Genomic DNA, 17,725 nt, shown 5'->3' with positions numbered 1-17,725 from the left:
TCGAAGCAGACACAGATAGTGGATGCATGGACTTAAAACTGTTGGGCACCAAACAGCATGGTCAACAGCGCCCTACCTCAAGATCGTGGTACTGGTGTACGAGTAGTCACCCTTGTTAAAATCAAAAGCAAAGGCCATGAACTACAGTCATAGCCATAAAAAATTTCACATGTAGCCTCCAGTAGAGTTATTCATAGGATTGTCACACATTAATACTATTAATAAAACCACAAACGGCATTAAGATAGCTGGTAGATTGTGGAACTAACGGGTGAGCCAGCCACCCAAAAACACATTAATACTTTCACCAACTAAACTGAGGAGACCTAACGTCACACAAAATGTCAACAATTTTCTTGCAACTGTTTTGTCATCACCTAAAAGTGAGGGCAGTCTTTGGTCTGCTGATGGATTTACACAGATTATCTCTGTACCTACTACAGTAGTATTGCATTCTCAGTAGATCCAGTTACACGCTGTTTCCACATCGGTGTGGGTCAAAGCAAACTGTTAAATATACAATGTAGCTTTTACATTTTTATTACTATTTCTTGCTTCCTTGCATGTACACATAACTTCTGTTGCTGTTCTTACCATTAAGTAACTTTGCTTAAGAGGGGCAAAAGAGTATTTGCAAATGAAATAAGAGTTAATATATTTAGGAAAGATTCTCACACAGGAAAAGTACTTCTTTTCCATTCAAAAAGTAACAGATTAATATGCCTTGAGGACATATTTTCAGAAACTCTGTTGTCATCATTATATACTATAGCCTGTAGCAACAGCCTAGAACGGCAAGTGGTTTGCAATAAGTCTGTGTGTGTGTGTGTGTGTGTGTGTGTGAGTGAGTGAGTGAGTGAGTGAGAGAGAGAGAGAGAGAGAGAGAGTCTCAACAGGCTTGCAAATTATTTTGGCTCAACAGTTTGATTCCTATACAATACTTAACAAGTGGCTATGTTACCAAAAATGAAGCACTGGCTAGTAAATATCAACAGGGGCATTCTACCAGCACAAAATTAAGTTTCACAATGTTTATTTGTATGTATAAACTGCAACTAAACTATAACAGTCACTCTAATGCACAACCTGCAGTGAAAAATGAAATAAATACCTGATTATTACTCTATCACTTCAGTCTCTGAAATGGATACTGTTACGTTCAGTGATTGAATAAATTTAAAACAAAATTACGCAATATTTTATTATTTTCTCGTATGTGTTGCAGATGGAATAACCATTATATACAGAAACTACACAAAACAAATCACAACCCATTCATTTAACAATGGGAACAAAGTATGCAGTTATCTATATGAAGTATACATCTGTCCTCTTCACATTTTAAAAATAAAAATAAATTATATACAATTAAAATGGAACAATTTTTTAATAAGAGGGGGGGGGGGGGGGGGGGGAGGGAAGGATGGAAGGGAGGGCAGGAGGTGGAGTATGAAATGAAAAACATGAGGGCTGAAAAGAAAAGTAACACACAGCTTTTTGGAAAGATTCTGAAAATATAAGCCAAACACAAATACGATGGGAGTTTGGTGGTCCAGTCACAGCACTTATCTTTGCAAATACTGCAAAGTAGACTTCTTGTTATTATTGACACCTCACTGTAAAAATGTCTCATAATCATGTATAACTGATTGAGTCAAACTGTTCTTTAAATGTATGGAGTCACAAGTGGTAGCCGTATCACTGACACTAAAGATTGTTACGCCTTGACAACAACAACTCAGTGCATATACCTTTGGGAGAGCAAGTTGGGATAGGATGATGATGGGCTACAGGTCAGATACATTGAAATAATCATAAAATTCTGAATATAATTCAGATAATTCACGAGCATTCTAACTGGTTACTACAGCCTGTTTTTCCTCTTTCTTCAGACAATGAACAGGCTGCTAAATTACAATTCCATGAGTGAAAATTTAATTCTTGGTTTTACTTAGATAACAAAGGCCATATCCTTTCAAGTCAACTGTAATTTTTGCAGCTTTCCTGACACAAAACCAATAACCAATTAGTAAACTTACACTTACAAGAATTCATTTCACCATCAGAGGTACTTCCATAAACTAGACACCTGTTATAAATGTGTCTGACAATGACAGTGTTTTTCATTCACATTGGTATGCATTTCTGATATTTTCATAAACACATATCCACAAAAATTTTATTTTCTGGTACCTAGGAACATCTTGAAATGATTATATTCTGCAAAAATAATTTAACACTACCAAAATTCATCGAAGTGGTCAATTTGTGCATTACATATAGGGGTTTTACATGCTTCTGTGGCAGATTTGCAAGGTGTGACATACAATTAGCAATAACAACAGTTTCAGGTCCAGATTTTTCTGTTACTGAAAGCATTTTTTTTCTTTTTTACATAAAAGATGGTAAAAAATGAAACGGCATGTCACTTTTCATGAAGTTACACTTTTTGGAAGCAATTATACTAGTACAACAGCAACAAAATTGCCTCATCTTTAAAATGAGAATAAAATAGTTTACAAAGGCATTATGAGTAGCATCAGCTGTAATATTTTGGAAACAATATTACCTAATGGTGAGATAAAGTTGTTGCCACAGTACTATAAACATGATGCTGCAATTACAGAATGTAAGGTTTCATGCAAGATTTATGGAGGGCACAAAGTAAACAAAAATGTACAAATATAAATTAAGGTAGATTTCCACAATAAGTTGAAGACTATATATATATCCGGGATGATTCATCACTTAACTAACAAAAGAAAACAATACTTTCACATCAATCCAGTGTCAGCTGGACCATCAGCATAATCGGTGCACATAATGGCATGGACGCAACCATCTGCACCTAGATGTTTGCACACAAGCATCTGAAAAAGGTGCGAGTGTGAGCAAGTGCCCACACACGCGCATACACACACACACACACACACACACACACACACACACACACACACACACACACGTGTGACAAAGCAGTGCCAGGGCACAGTGGCTCATGCAGAGCCTGGTGGCACAGCTGGGCAGCTACCGTTCAGCATACTGTCACGTGAGTTTGAATGGGAGGTGGCACGTAGCAGTGTCACTGCCTCACGTTCTGGGCTGCACTGTACCACCGCTAGTCACTTCTGTCGGCCAGACTTCTTCTTCTTCCGTTTGAAGAAGCAGCAACATCTGCAATAAAAGTAATGCTTCGAGTACTTGCTCTCTTCATCATCATATGTGTGACAAACAGTGAAAGAACAACATTTCCTTTTCTAAAATGTGAGCCCTGCATTGAAATTTGGATGGACACTAAGATACATATGCAATACCCACTCACTAATTTTACATTCTCAAAATTATGTCTAGAATACTCTTCAAAGGACTGTTATACAGTGTTCACGCAGTGCGCTATACTGGGGCAGAATAGTAGACAAACTGCTTTTTTTTTTCAGCATTCAAGCAGATGATTGGGCTGGCATCTCCTGTTATTTGTATGAAAAGATTTACTGGAAATATTATAGACCCTTTTAACTTAGAAATCCTTCCATTGAAAGTACTGCATGGTTCCTCTTAAGTTGGAGATGAAGACTAGATAATATTAGCAATACATATGCATTTGTAGATGTTCAAGTGACAAAGTTGATCATTTATTGTGATAAGATAATCTTAAATCCATTTCCAAATAATTGCATCCACCTCACAGTATAATGAGTTCATTATTTTTATTGGAATTGTTCTGACAGTGCAGGAACCATTGTTTTGAAGTACAAAAGGCAGAGATTGTTGTAGACACAATCCATAAATATCATCTTGATATAAAGCAAGTGTGTGTGTGTGTGTGTGTGTGTGTGTGTGTGTGTGTGTGTGTGTAATATATATATATATATATAGAGGGAAACATTCTACGTAGGAAATATATATCTAAAAACAAAGATGATGTGACTTACCAAATGAAAGTGCTGGCAGGTCGACAGACACACAAACAAACACAAACATACACACAAAATTCAAGCTTTCGCAACAAACTGTTGCCTCATCAGGAAAGAGGGAAGGACGAAAGGATGTGGGTTTTAAGGGAGAGGGTAAGGAGCCATTCCAATCCCGGGAGCGGAAAGACTTACCTTAGGGGGAAAAAAGGACGGGTATACACTCGCACACACACACATATCCATCCACACATATACAGACACAAGCAGACATATTTAAAGACAAAGAGTTTGGGCAGAGATGTCAATTGAGGCAGAAGTGCAGAGGCAAAGATGTTGAATGACAGGTGAGGTATGAGTGGCGGCAACTTGAAATTAGCGGAGATTGAGGCCTGGTGGATAACGGGAAGAGAGGATATATTGAAGAGCAAGTTCCCATCTCCAGAGTTCGGACAGGTTGGTGTTAGTGGGAAGTATCCAGATAACCCGGATGGTGTAACACTGTGCCAAGATATGCTGGCCGTGCACCAAGGCATGTTTAGCCACAGGGTGATCCTCATTACCAACAAACACTGTCTGCCTGTGTCCATTCATGCGAATGGACAGTTTGTTGCTGGTCATTCCCACATAGAATGCGTCACAGTGTAGGCAGGTCAGTTGGTAGATCACGTGGGTGCTTTCACATGTGGCTCTGCCTTTGATCGTGTACACCTTCCGGGTTACAGGACTGGAGTAGGTGGTGGTGGGAGGGTGCATGGGACAGGTTTAACACCGGGGGCGGTTACAAGGGTAGGACCCAGAGGGTAGGGAAGGTGGTTTGGGGATTTCATAGGGATGAACTAAGAGGTTACGAAGGTTAGGTGGATGGCGGAAAGACACTCTTGGTGGAGTGGGGAGGATTTCATGAAGGATGGATCTCATTTCTGGGCAGGATTTGAGGAAGTCGTATCCCTGCTGGAGAGCCACATTCAGAATCTGATCCAGTCCCGGAAAGTATCCTGTCACAAGTGGGGCCCTTTTGTGGTTCTTCTGTGGGGGATTCTGGGTTTGAGGGGATGAGGAAGTGGCTCTGGGTTATTTGCTTCTGTACCAGGTCGGAAGGGTAGCTGCGGGATGCAAAAGCTGTTGTCAGGTTTGGTGTAATGGTTCAGGGATTCCGGACTGGAGAAGATTCGTTTGCCACGAAGACCTAGGCTGTAGGGAAGGGACCGTTTGATGTGGAATGGGTGGCAGCTGTCATAATGGAGGTACTGTTGCTTGTTGGTGGGTTTGATGTGAACGGACGTGTGAAGCTGGCCATTGGACAGGTGGAGGTCAACGTCAAGGAAAGTGGCATGGGATTTGGAGTAGGACCAGGTGAATCTGATGGAACCAAAGGAGTTGAGGTTGGAGAGGAAATTCTGGAGTTCTTCTTCACTGTGAGTCCAGATCATGAGGATGTCATCAATAAATCTGTACCAAACTTTGGGTTGGCAGGCCTGTGTAACCAAGAAGGCTTCCTCTAAGCGACCCATGAATAGGTTGGCATACGAGGGGGCCATCCTGGTAGCCATGGCTGTTCCCTTTAATTGTTGGTATGTCTGGCCTTCAAAATTGAAGAAGTTGTGGGTCAGGATGAAGCTGGCTAAGGTGATGAGGAAAGAGGTTTTAGGTAGGGTGGCAGGTGATCGGCGTGAAAGGAAATGCTCCATCGCAGTGAGGCCCTGGACGTGCTGAATATTTGTGTATAAGGAAGTGGCATCAATGGTTACAAGGATGGTTTCCGGGGGTAACACATTGGGTAAGGATTCCAGGCATTCGAGAAAGTGGTTGGTGTCTTTGATGAAGGATGGGAGACTGCATGTAATGGGTTGAAGGTGTTGATCTACATAGGCAGAGATACGTTCTGTGGGGGCTTGGTAACCAGCTACAATGGGGCGGCCAGGATGATTGGGTTTGTGGATTTTAGGAAGAAGGTAGAAGGTAGGGGTGCGGGGTGTCGGTGGGGTCAGAATGTTGATGGAGTCAGGTGAAAGGTTTTGCAGGGGGCCTAAGGTTCTGAGGATTCCTTGAAGCTTCGCCTGGACATCGGGAATGGGGTTACCTTGGCAAACTTTGTATGTGGTGTTGTCTGAAAGCTGACACGGTCCGTCAGCCACATACTCCCGACGATCAAGTACCTCGGTCGGGGAACCCTTGTCCGCCGGAAGAATGACGATGGATCGGTCAGCCTTCAGATCACGGATAGCCTGGGCTTCAGCAGTTGTGATGTTGGGAGTAGGATTAAGGTTTTTTTAAGAAGGATTGAGATGCAAGGCTGGAAGTCAGAAATTCCTGGAAGGTTTGGAGAGGGTGATTTTGAGGAAGAGGAGGTGGGTCCCGCTGCGACGGAGGACGGAACTGTTCCAGGCAGGGTTCAATTTGGATGGTGTCTTGGGGAGTTGGATCATTAGGAGTAGGATTAGGATCATTTTTCTTTGTGGCAAAGTGATATTTCCAGCAGAGAGTACGAGTGTAGGACAGTAAATCTTTGATGAGGGCTGTTTGGTTGAATCTGAGAGTGGGGCTGAAGGTGAGGCCTTTGGATAGGACAGAGGTTTCGGATTGGGAGAGAGGTTTGGAGGAAAGGTTAACTACTGAATTAGGGTGTTGTGGTTCCTGATAGTGTTGATTGGAATTTTGAGGTTTTGGAGGGAGTGGAGCTGGAAGTGGGAGATTGAGTAGATGGGAGAGACTGGGTTTGTGTGCAATGAGAGGAGGTTGAGGTTTGCTGGAAAGGTTGTGAAGGGTGAGTGAGTTGCCTTTCCGGAGGTGGGAAACCAGGAGATTGGATAGTTTTTTGAGGTGGAGGGTGGCATGCCGTTCTAATTTACGGTTGGCCTGTAGGAGGATGCTATGAACAGCCGGTGTGGATGTGGGAGAGGAAAGATTAAAGACTTTTATTAAGGATAGGAGTCGACGGGTGTGTTCATTGGCTGAGTTGATGTATAGGTGAAGGATTAGGTGGGTGAGGGCAATGGATTGTTCAGTTTGGAACTGGTATAGGGACTGATGGAAAGAAGGGTTGCAGCCAGAGATGGGAACTTTAAGTGTGAGGCCTTACCAAGGTAACCCCATTCCCGATGTCCAGGCGAAGCTTCAAGGAATCCTCAGAACCTTAGGCCCCCTGCAAAACCTTTCACCTAACTCCATCAACCTCCTGACCCCACCGACACCCCGCACCCCTACCTTCTACCTTCTTCCTAAAATCCACAAACCCAATCATCCTGGCCGCCCCATTGTAGCTGGTTACCAAGCCCCCACAGAACGTATCTCTGCCTATGTAGATCAACACCTTCAACCCATTACATGCAGTCTCCCATCCTTCATCAAAGACACCAACCACTTTCTCGAATGCCTGGAATCCTTACCCAATGTGTTACCCCCAGAAACCATCCTTGTAACCATTGATGCCACTTCCTTATACACAAATATTCCGCACATCCAGGGCCTCACTGCGATGGAGCATTTCCTTTCACGCCGATCACCTGCCACCCTACCTAAAACCTCTTTCCTCATCACCTTAGCCAGCTTCATCCTGACCCACAACTTATTCACTTTTGAAGGCCAGACATACCAACAATTAAAGGGAACAGCCATGGGTACCAGGATGGCCCCCTCGTACGCCAACCTATTCATGGGTCGCTTAGAGGAAGCCTTCTTGGTTACCCAAGTCTGCCAACCCAAAGTTTGGTACAGATTTATTGATGACATCTTCATGATCTGGACTCTCAGTGAAGAAGAACTCCAGAATTTCCTCTCCAACCTCAACTCCTTTGGTTCCATCAGATTCACCTGGTCCTACTCCAAATCCCATGCCACTTTCCTTGACGTTGACCTCCACCTGTCCAATGGCCAGCTTCACACGTCCGTCCACATCAAACCCACCAACAAGCAACAGTACCTCCATTATGACAGCTGCCACCAATTCCACATCAAACGGTCCCTTCCCTACAGCCTAGGTCTTCGTGGCAAACGAATCTTCTCCAGTCCGGAATCCCTGAACCATTACACCAACAACCTGACAACAGCTTTTGCATCCCGCAACTACCCTCCCAACCTGGTACAGAAGCAAATAACCAGAGCCACTTCCTCATCCCCTCAAACCCAGAAACCCCCATAGAAGAACAACAAAAGTGCCCCACTTGTGACAGGATACTTTCTGGGACTGGACCAGACTTTGAATGTGGCTCTCCAGCAGGGATACGACTTCCTCAAATCCTGCCCTGAAATGAGATCCATCCTTCATGAAATCCTCCCCACTCCACCAAGAGTGTCTTTCCGCCGTCCACCTAACCTTCGTAACCTCTTAGTTCATCCCTATGAAATCCCCAAACCACCTTCCCTACCCTTTGGCTCCTATCCTTGTAACCGCCCCCGGTGTAAAACCTGTCCCATGCACCCTCCCACCACCACCTAATCCAGTCCTGTAACCCGGAAGGTGTACACGATCAAAGGCAGAGCCACATGTGAAAGCACCCACATGATTTACCAACTGACCTGCCTACACTGTGATGCACTCTATGTGGGAATGACCAGCAACAAACTGTCCATTCGCATGAATGGACACAGGCAGACAGTGTTTGTTGGTAATGAGGATCACCCTGTGGCTAAACATGCCTTGGTGCACGGCCAGCACATCTTGGCACAGTGTTACACCGTCCGGGTTATCTGGATACTTCCCACCAACACCAACTTATCCGAACTCCGGAGATGGGAACTTGCTCTTCAATATATCCTCTCTTCCCGTTACCCACCAGGCCTCAATCTCCGCTAATTTCAAGTTGCCGCCACTCATACCTCACCTGTCATTCAACATCATCTTTGCCTCTGCACTTCCGCCTCGACTGACATCTCTGCCCAAACTCTTTGTCTTTAAATATGTCTACTTGTGTCTGTATATGTGTGGATGGATATGTGTGTGTGTGCGAGTGTATACCCGTCCTTTTTTCCCCCTAAGGTAAGTCTTTCCGCTCCCGGGATTGGAATGACTCCTTACACTCTCCCATAAAACCCACTTCCTTTCGTCTTTCCCTCTTTCCTGATGAGGCAACAGTTTGTTGCAAAAGCTTGAATTTTGTGTGTATGTATGTGTTTCTATCGACCTGCCAGCGCTTGGTAAGTCACATCATCTTTGTTTTTAAATATATGTTTCCCTCGTGGAATGTTTCCCTCTATTTTTTATATATATATACATATATATATATATATATATACATATATATATAAAAACAAAGATGAGGTGACTTACCGAACAAAAGCGCTGGCAGGTCGATAGACACACAAACAAACACAAACATACACACAAAATTCAAGCTTTCGAAACAAACTGTTGCCTCATCAGGAAAGAGGGAAGGAGAGGGGAAGACGAAAGGAAGTGGGTTTTAAAGGAGAGGGTAAGGAGTCATTCCAATCCCGGGAGCGGAAAGACTTACCTTAGGGGGAAAAAAGGACAGGTATACACTCGCACACACGCACATATCCATCCACACATACAGATGTTGGTGTCTGTATGTGTGGATGGATATGTGCGTGTGTGCGAGTGTATACCTGTCCTTTTTTCCCCCTAAGGTAAGTCTTTCCGCTCCCGGGATTGGAATGACTCCTTACCCTCTCCTTTAAAACCCACTTCCTTTCGTCTTCCCCTCTCCTTCCCTCTTTCCTGATGAGGCAACAGTTTGTTTCGAAAGCTTGAATTTTGTGTGTATGTTTGTGTGTCTATCGACCTGCCAGCGCTTTTGTTCGGTAAGTCACCTCATCTTTGTTTTTATATATAATTTTTCCCACGTGGAATGTTTCCTTCCATTATATATATATATATATATATATATATATATATATATATATATATATATATATATATATATCCTTGCTTTATATCAAGATGATATTTATGGATTGTGTCTACAACAATCTCTGCCTTTTGTACTTCAAAACAATGGTTCCTGCACTGTCAGAACAATTCCAATAAAAATAATGAACTCATTATACTGTGAGGTGGATGCAATTATTTGGAAATGGATTTAAGATTATCTTATCACAATAAATGATCAACTTTGTCACTTGAACATCTACAAATGCATATGTATTGCTAATATTATCTAGTCTTCATCTCCAACTTAAGAGGAACCATGCAGAATGACACCGAGTTTTAGTACATAGGAAATTTACACTGGCCTTGTGGAACACTCTTCACTTTTGACTTCCAATCAGAATGTTCCATTCAGCCCTTTCAGATGATCTCTATACATGAAGTGCTGAGCACCTATTCAGTGTTGCCTAATCTACCTACCTACACTAGGCATTTTGTGTTTGAGCTGTTACTGAAGTTTCATTGTCACCAACACAAAATAAGTATTGAGGGTGTAAAACGATTAATGACAGAATTTCAAGTTTCTTGATAAAAGAGTTTCTAAACTAACGAACACAGAGAATTTAAAACCTGTTTTCTTCACTAAGAATTCTACCTTTTCAGCAGTTTTTGACATGATTTATAGTACATGACAAATATCATATGACACTTCTCCCTCAATTGTGTTTGTGTATTTTCCTTGTTATGGAGTCACAATAACAGCTGCTATCCAATAGTAGTAACTGCCTTCCAGCTTTTATCTCACATATACTAACTCCAGGAGCTATCAGATTTAGAAAAAAACACAAATACACATAAGCACAGCTACATTATACTGACAGGCACTACACAACCAACTGAGCTCACCCCAGGTCAAAAGCTGCAGTATCGAGACAATGTAGCTGTGTACATTTGTGTGTTTTTGTTGATCCGACAGCTCTGTGGAAGGACACTTCTAAAACGCAAGAAACAATTTTAATTTAGCATTTAATTATGCCTTCTCAACTTAAATATAATTATAATTCTCACTGTAAAATGACATTCACGAGAAATAGTTCAGAATAAGAGTTTGAAATCTGTGCATGTTGTGTGTTGTCAATGTGTGTCCATTATGAATGGAAGCTCATGTGACAAGGCAGAGCAGTGCATACTTGCTCAAATTATGCTGTTTGTTCTGTTGCCTGTGAAAGATGGAAGAATCTGTATAATAATGACGGCATTCCAAACTCTGACACTATGAACACACATAATGCTGTGTGTCAGCTGGCAACACTATATCATCCATCCTAAGTTGTTAATTACAAAGTTATTTTAGTCATGGTACAGTTAACATTTACCAAGTTCATGGCAAAGAAAGGTATAGAAGACTGAGCAGTAAGATGAACTGGCTATGACCCTATTACAATAGTGAAAATTTGTATTTTTTTTTCAATACTTCATAGTTCAATTATAGTTCAATTTAATATAGTTCAATTTAATACGAACTGCTGCTGGAACTCTCACCTCTTTAAACAAAATATACATTATATAATCATTATCATCAATGCTGAACTGATACCTTTACTCTGTTTCCACATCTAGCTTGTTAAATTCAGTTTTCAGACAGAGGTGAACATTCATACAACACTTACTTTGTTTCATCAACTATTTCAACTTCCGCTTGCGCAGTGATAGGTGTATTGGAATGACCAGCTGTCGGATCATCATTGGCCAGCTCACCATTGGTTGAACTCACAACCTGTTAATAATAAGTTTTTCAAAAATTATTACATATCTGTATTAGAATTTGTCTGATTATTTGAACTGAAAAACGTCTCCGAATTCTCCTGAAATTTACAGATACAAGGGCTTAAAACATTTTAGCAACATCAGTACTGAAAAAAAGCCACCATAGAAAAAAGAAGGAGAAGAAGACAGTTTTAGAGTGAAACAGAAGGCACACAGGAAACTTACTGTACGATTAACGTCAATAGTCAGTCATAATCCAATTTTAAAAAATAAAGAATCTTTCAGTGTTTCATTTCAACATACATAGTCAATTCATATTAATGGATCAGCACCTATATTCGACGTCAACGTGCAATAATCACTGGCAAATGACAAGTGGCAGCACCAGCAGCGAAGCGTGTCGGGGGCGCAGGAAACAGTGCAGTAGTTGTCAAAAAGTGGGAATAGAGTGATTCATCTGATGTCCAATAGGGGTATGATCATTCGCTACTGGGCCAAGGGTGGAAGCATTTCCAAAATGGCTCAGTCTGTGAAGTGTTCACATGCCACCTTGGTTAAAATATACTATGCTTGGTAAATGGTGCTATCCAAAACCAGCACTGAGGCAACTGATCACCACAGGCCACAGATGATAGGAGTGAATGATGGCTGCAGAGAATAGACATGCAGGTGTTGAGCACCTGAACAACCAGATGAACCCAGGGGTTACCAACAATGTCTCCTCAATGACCATTCAGTGAATGTTGTTGCATAAGGGCCTCTGCAGCAGGTGCATGGTTTATGCGCACATGTTGACTGCTCTTAATCTGTGACAAAGGCTGGAATTTGCATGCCAATAATGCAGCAGTGTGTCTACTGGGTGGTGACAGATGGCCTTTTCAGATGATAGATGGTTACTGGCATGACATGTATGGTGTGAAACATCCAAAAGTAAAGCCCTCTGCAAAAATCATTGGCAGTATCCAGCCTTGAGGAGGGAGCATTATGGTCTGGGGAATGTTCTCGTGGCATTCACTGGGTGATATCATCATTCTGAAAGGCACAATAGATCAACACAAGTATGCAACTATCCTTGAGGCCCATGTCCATATTCACATGCAGTTTTATTTTCCTCGGCATGATGGCATCTACCAGCAGGCCAATGCAATGTGTCGCATGGTTCGTAGTGTATGTGTGTGGTTCGAAGAGGACCAGGAGGAGTTTTCCCCTGGCCATTAAACTCTCCTGATTTAAACCCAATTGGGAAGCTGGGGATCATAGAACACCTCGATGGGCTCTTTGCACCATGGATCTTCAACTGAGAAACCTAGCCCAGGTGGCCACAGCACTGGAGTTAGCATGCCTCCACATCCCTGTTGGTACTTTCCAGAACCTCACTGATACTCTTTCAGCACGTCTTGCAATGGACCATGGTGCAAAAGGTGGTTATTCAGATTGCTGACAGCTGATCACATTAATGTGCCTGGACAGTGTAATTGCAGAGTTCAACAATATATATATATGAGAAACATGAAGTTTAGGGTTTAACATCATATTGATGATGCCATCATTACCAAGAATGCACATTCTTGGATTTGAGAATCACCAAGAAAGAAAATAAGCTAAGTCATTTTTAAGAAAAAGCACTGGAATTAAATTTCTAACTTATTTAAGGGAAACCACAGAAACCAAAATCTGGCAAAATGAACAAGAATTAGAACCCTACAGGTCCAGTGTCTTTACCACTGCACGAGTTCCATGTTATATGTATGAGAAGAATAAACAAATACCGCTAACTGCAGAAACTATGTAACAAAAGCAATACATGAACAGGAACCCATGAACTACTAATATGCTGCTTCTAAGTTAGCACATTTGAAGTTTTGCTTCTCAGTATATTCATTACACACTTATCATAGATTAATAGATATTAAATGTGCTATCAGGAGATAAGCCAGAGCCCTAAAATCAGTTACATCTAAATAATATTTTATTTTTGTCTGTAGTATTTTTTCTCATTGAAATAATACCCCCAACTATAATGAATAACACTTTCCTGTTACAGCTGCTCACACTTCCTGAAAATTTCAGTGAATGGAATTTCTCAATGTTGCATCTTGTTATGCAGCTACATGTTTGGAGCATCTTATAATTTGAAAGTTATACCTGTATGAAGACATTTTCCGTATGTGGCATAATGGTGACATTGCACACTGCAAAGAAAATAAAAATTGGGCAATATGCTGGTCCCTGATGGAACAAATAAAGAAGCAAAGCACAGTTTGCTGTAATCATTTATTACCAGATGATGTGTTGTCAATCACAAAAATCATTTCCCACTACACCAAAATTTCATTTATTAATCGGAGAAGCTTGCAGCACGTTTCACATATAATAATCCTGTTTTGCCCTCATGAACTATGCTCCGATTAAAGTAAATGTGAAAAACAATGCACTCACCTGTACTGATCCCCCATGCCTGTCTGCTGGAGTAAGGTTACCCATTGCATTACTTTGCTGCTTTGGCACATCGGGCCACGCAGGTACACCTTTTCCTCCACCCTACATAAATGGAAGTAGTTTATATCTGATTTCATGTATCAATATCACAAGTCATCAATAACAACTTACAATGTCATATACTCAATGCGGACACAAATAAATCTACAAGAGTTTAATATATCTTATTCATATGTATTTCTAGAATGCTTATAAAGGGTGGGCACAGGAGAAGGTTGTAGGCTGTCAACAAATGGCAACTACATGACAATTTTTCTACAGCGAGGCACAAGTCACACAGAATGCTACTTTCCATTAACAATTTAATATGATATGTTTGCTACAATAGTATGCTCACAAATTTAAAAAAATACTCATAGCATCAACAGATAACATTCACAATATGTTATTTAAGTTCCACTGCAGTTTTAACACTAGCAGGAAAGGGAATTACGAGGCAAACTCTGCAAATTTTACAGGTATTGATATAACATGTTAACAGGTACACACAATGTAAGAAAAATGGATGCAATACTCCAATGACAGTGCAAGATTTTTCTCAAATTGGGTGTGAAGTATTGTCAGACCAGTATAATGTGAATGGGAGAAGTAGCATCTACAGGGAGATGGCTCTTATTCAATGAGAAAGCATTCTGTTTCCTGACCTCAAATATTAAAACACTGTCATCGTCCTCATATTCATCATAATCTCCATCCTTCTCAGGCCGATGGGAAAAAAGTTAATAAATCACAAAAAAGTGTGAATAATAGTTCCACAATCATTTCTATTATAGTTTTATGTATTCATAAGAAAATTTTCTATGGTCACTAAGTAGAGAGAGCAAGTGTAGGCTTACTGATTTAATAAAACTTATCTTTTTACGATAAAAACATTATCAGAAGACCACCAAATATTGAACATTAAACAAAACAGATAAGCTAATGGCAAGTGTTGGTGGAATATACGTAATTTAAGGAGTAATGGTAACAACTCACTGAACAGTTGAGCATTTAACTTCCCTGAAGACACATGAACAAAACTGAGTACTTTGCTAGCTTTCAGACAATTCCTTTTTCCAGCTACAGTACAAGCATGGTCACGCACACTCGTGTACTCTAGCTCACAAAAGAAATAGTCTGACGCTAGTGAAATTCTCAGTTTCGTTTATGACTCTTCTGATGACTCAATGCCAATGCTATTCTATTCAGTGAGTTTTTACCTTTACTCATATTATATACAAACAAAATAAAGGTGCAGTGCTGGTGAACTGGGAGATATCCAATGTCTGAGTAGACTAAGTAAACCCACGTAACAGGATAAATGATATGTGATCCTCTCTCTCTCTCTCTCTCTCTCTCTCTCTCTCTCTCTCTCTCTCTCTCTCTTCCCCCCCCCCCCCCCCCTCCACACACACACACACACACACACACACACACACACACACACTTATCTTTTATTAATAATAAAACAATTGTCACAGGATTATGAAACTTAATAAAGAATAGACCTTGGCTGTGCATGTTTTAGGCATTTACTAATAAAAGGTAACCAGGAGTTGAACATAAACATGTTTATAGTAAAAGAAAAACAGACTCACAAATATTGTACAGAGATTCTCAGCAGAAGAACTTCTTTTTTGTTGTTTATATTTAATGCAGTATTTCATTTTAGCTAGTTTAGAGTGTGTTAAAAGATAATGAATGTTAAGAAATGTGCACTATATGCTCAATGAAACATGTAAGAATAGTGACATAATATAAAAATACAAAACAAACAATATGAAAATATCTATGTTTGACATTTCTCTATCTAGACAAACTACGAACTAGTTGTCAGTGTTTTTACCATGCTGATAAACTGCCACACTCTGGTTAGAAAATAACAATTTTTATTTGATGACACTTTCTTGAAATTAACAGTGTAAATTGAGGAAAGTCGGACTGCAAACAACAGTAGTGGCTCTGTTACACTTCCCTAAAGAAAAATCAAAATTTTTGCACATTTGGAAGACGGTGCATCTATGATAATGTTACTCATTTAACCTGTCAAAGATTTCAATCCAAAATTTAGTTCTCCATAGATATCACACACAAACATACTTTCTTTAATGCCTACTTATATAGTACTATTTAAAAAATAATAAGTGTCCATGTTGGGTTTTGCGTAACAGATGTTTCCAGAGTCCACCAATTTTTTCATTTTCTTGTGTGTAGAGTTACAAAACTTTTGTAACTCATAACAATGCAGTTCAGAATGTAGCATTCTTTATTAATCACAGCATGAGCACCACACCTGTGACTGCAAGCGAGTTCAAAATTCACTGTCAGTTTCAAATCCTAGTAACACCACATTTGTGCTCCGGTTAACTGTGGCATGTGAAGCATACATTGCAATAAACTGCGAAATTCTTCCGTTTTTATCTGATCAGCTACTTTTCAGACAACTGCTTACACATACACAAAGAAAGCAATTCAAGAGGGAGCTTCATAGTCCGGATAGAGTTCTGTTTCCTATTAGGATATGGAATCATCAACAACAATAATAATAAGAATACAAAGAATTACTACGAAAGTTGGTTGTTACTGTCTAGTGAATTCTGACACCACCTTACATATGAGCATGATCTATATTTCCCCCTACCTCGACTATTTTCATTACAACTAAAAGCAAAATGCCTGCCACTAACTAATCATTTAGACAATTAGACAACTTTCCTACATAGAATTGATCCATCAACAGAAGCAGAAAAGAAAGTGGGGGGCACAACACGAAGATCAAGCACATTTTTAAGGTTAATAACAAGTCAACTGATTCTGTTCTATTCTGAATAATTCATATATAATATCTAGTACAATTTCCTTCCTTCTGACCTGTATCTTCAGTCCGAAGACTGGTTTTGTATCATTCTCCATACTAATTCATGCTGCGCAAGCCTCTTCATATCCATGTAACAACTGCAACCTATATTCATTTGAACTGGCTTACAGTGGTGAACAGTGCCCCCCCCCCCCCTCTCTCTCTCTCTCTCTCTCTCTCTCTCTCTCTCTCTCTCTCTCTCTAACAATATCTACCCTTCACACATCACTCCATTCACCCAATTCACTGGGTATATTTCTTCTCTACAGCAGTAGCGAAGCAGAAAGTGTGTCACCAATTGACAATTGACATCAATTAAAGATGAAAAATACTGCCTCTTCAAATTTTTGTTTCTGCCATCCTTTTATTTTTACAGAATCATATTTATTTCACTTTTCTACTTTCAAATTAGAATGATCTTTTTGGGAATTGTTAAGAAATTAAAGTTTCTTTTGATTTGGACAATGGGTTAAACAAAACAATTAATTAGAATTAATGAGTAAAAAACTATTGGAAATATTATACTGTTTTATTTTATTCCGCAACTGGCCACGGAAACTTCTCCCTTCCAAGTGATGGTATTTGCCATTTAACACAAACCTTCAAAAGGAGACATGTGTAGCAGTAACACGAAAAGGGAGACAAAAATAAACAAATGATTTGACAATTATTACTCATTTATCTTATCTGAAACAGTACGAGAACAATAGGGGTTGGCAGAGGGTGAGATGTCTTTTGTGTAAACAATACAAATATTTGCCTCTGTCAAAACATATAATCTCCACAAGAAACAACAAAAAAGAGAGGGAGGGAGAGGGTGGCTTATTTCTGTTAGACAGTGTGACAATATAGACAAGTAAAGTTATGAGCTGAATTCCTCTA

General features: G+C 40.3%; 1 protein-coding gene across 1 annotated transcript in view; it reads right to left on the bottom strand.

The window, feature by feature from the left end:
- Positions 1 to 1,175: 1,175 nt before the first annotated feature.
- LOC126412200 (casein kinase I) overlaps positions 1,176 to 17,725 on the bottom strand; it is a 302,788-nt gene continuing 286,238 nt past the window's right edge. Inside the window, 4 exon segments of the mRNA XM_050081682.1 lie at positions 1,176 to 3,174; positions 11,412 to 11,518; positions 13,948 to 14,049; positions 14,652 to 14,702. Of these exon segments, the coding sequence (XP_049937639.1) occupies positions 3,123 to 3,174; positions 11,412 to 11,518; positions 13,948 to 14,049; positions 14,652 to 14,702 (312 nt within the window). The 3' untranslated portion in view covers positions 1,176 to 3,122.

Source organism: Schistocerca serialis, chromosome 7 (assembly GCF_023864345.2).
Source record: "Schistocerca serialis cubense isolate TAMUIC-IGC-003099 chromosome 7, iqSchSeri2.2, whole genome shotgun sequence".
NCBI lineage: Eukaryota > Metazoa > Arthropoda > Insecta > Orthoptera > Acrididae > Schistocerca > Schistocerca serialis.
This window is presented reverse-complemented; position numbering and strand designations above follow the sequence as displayed.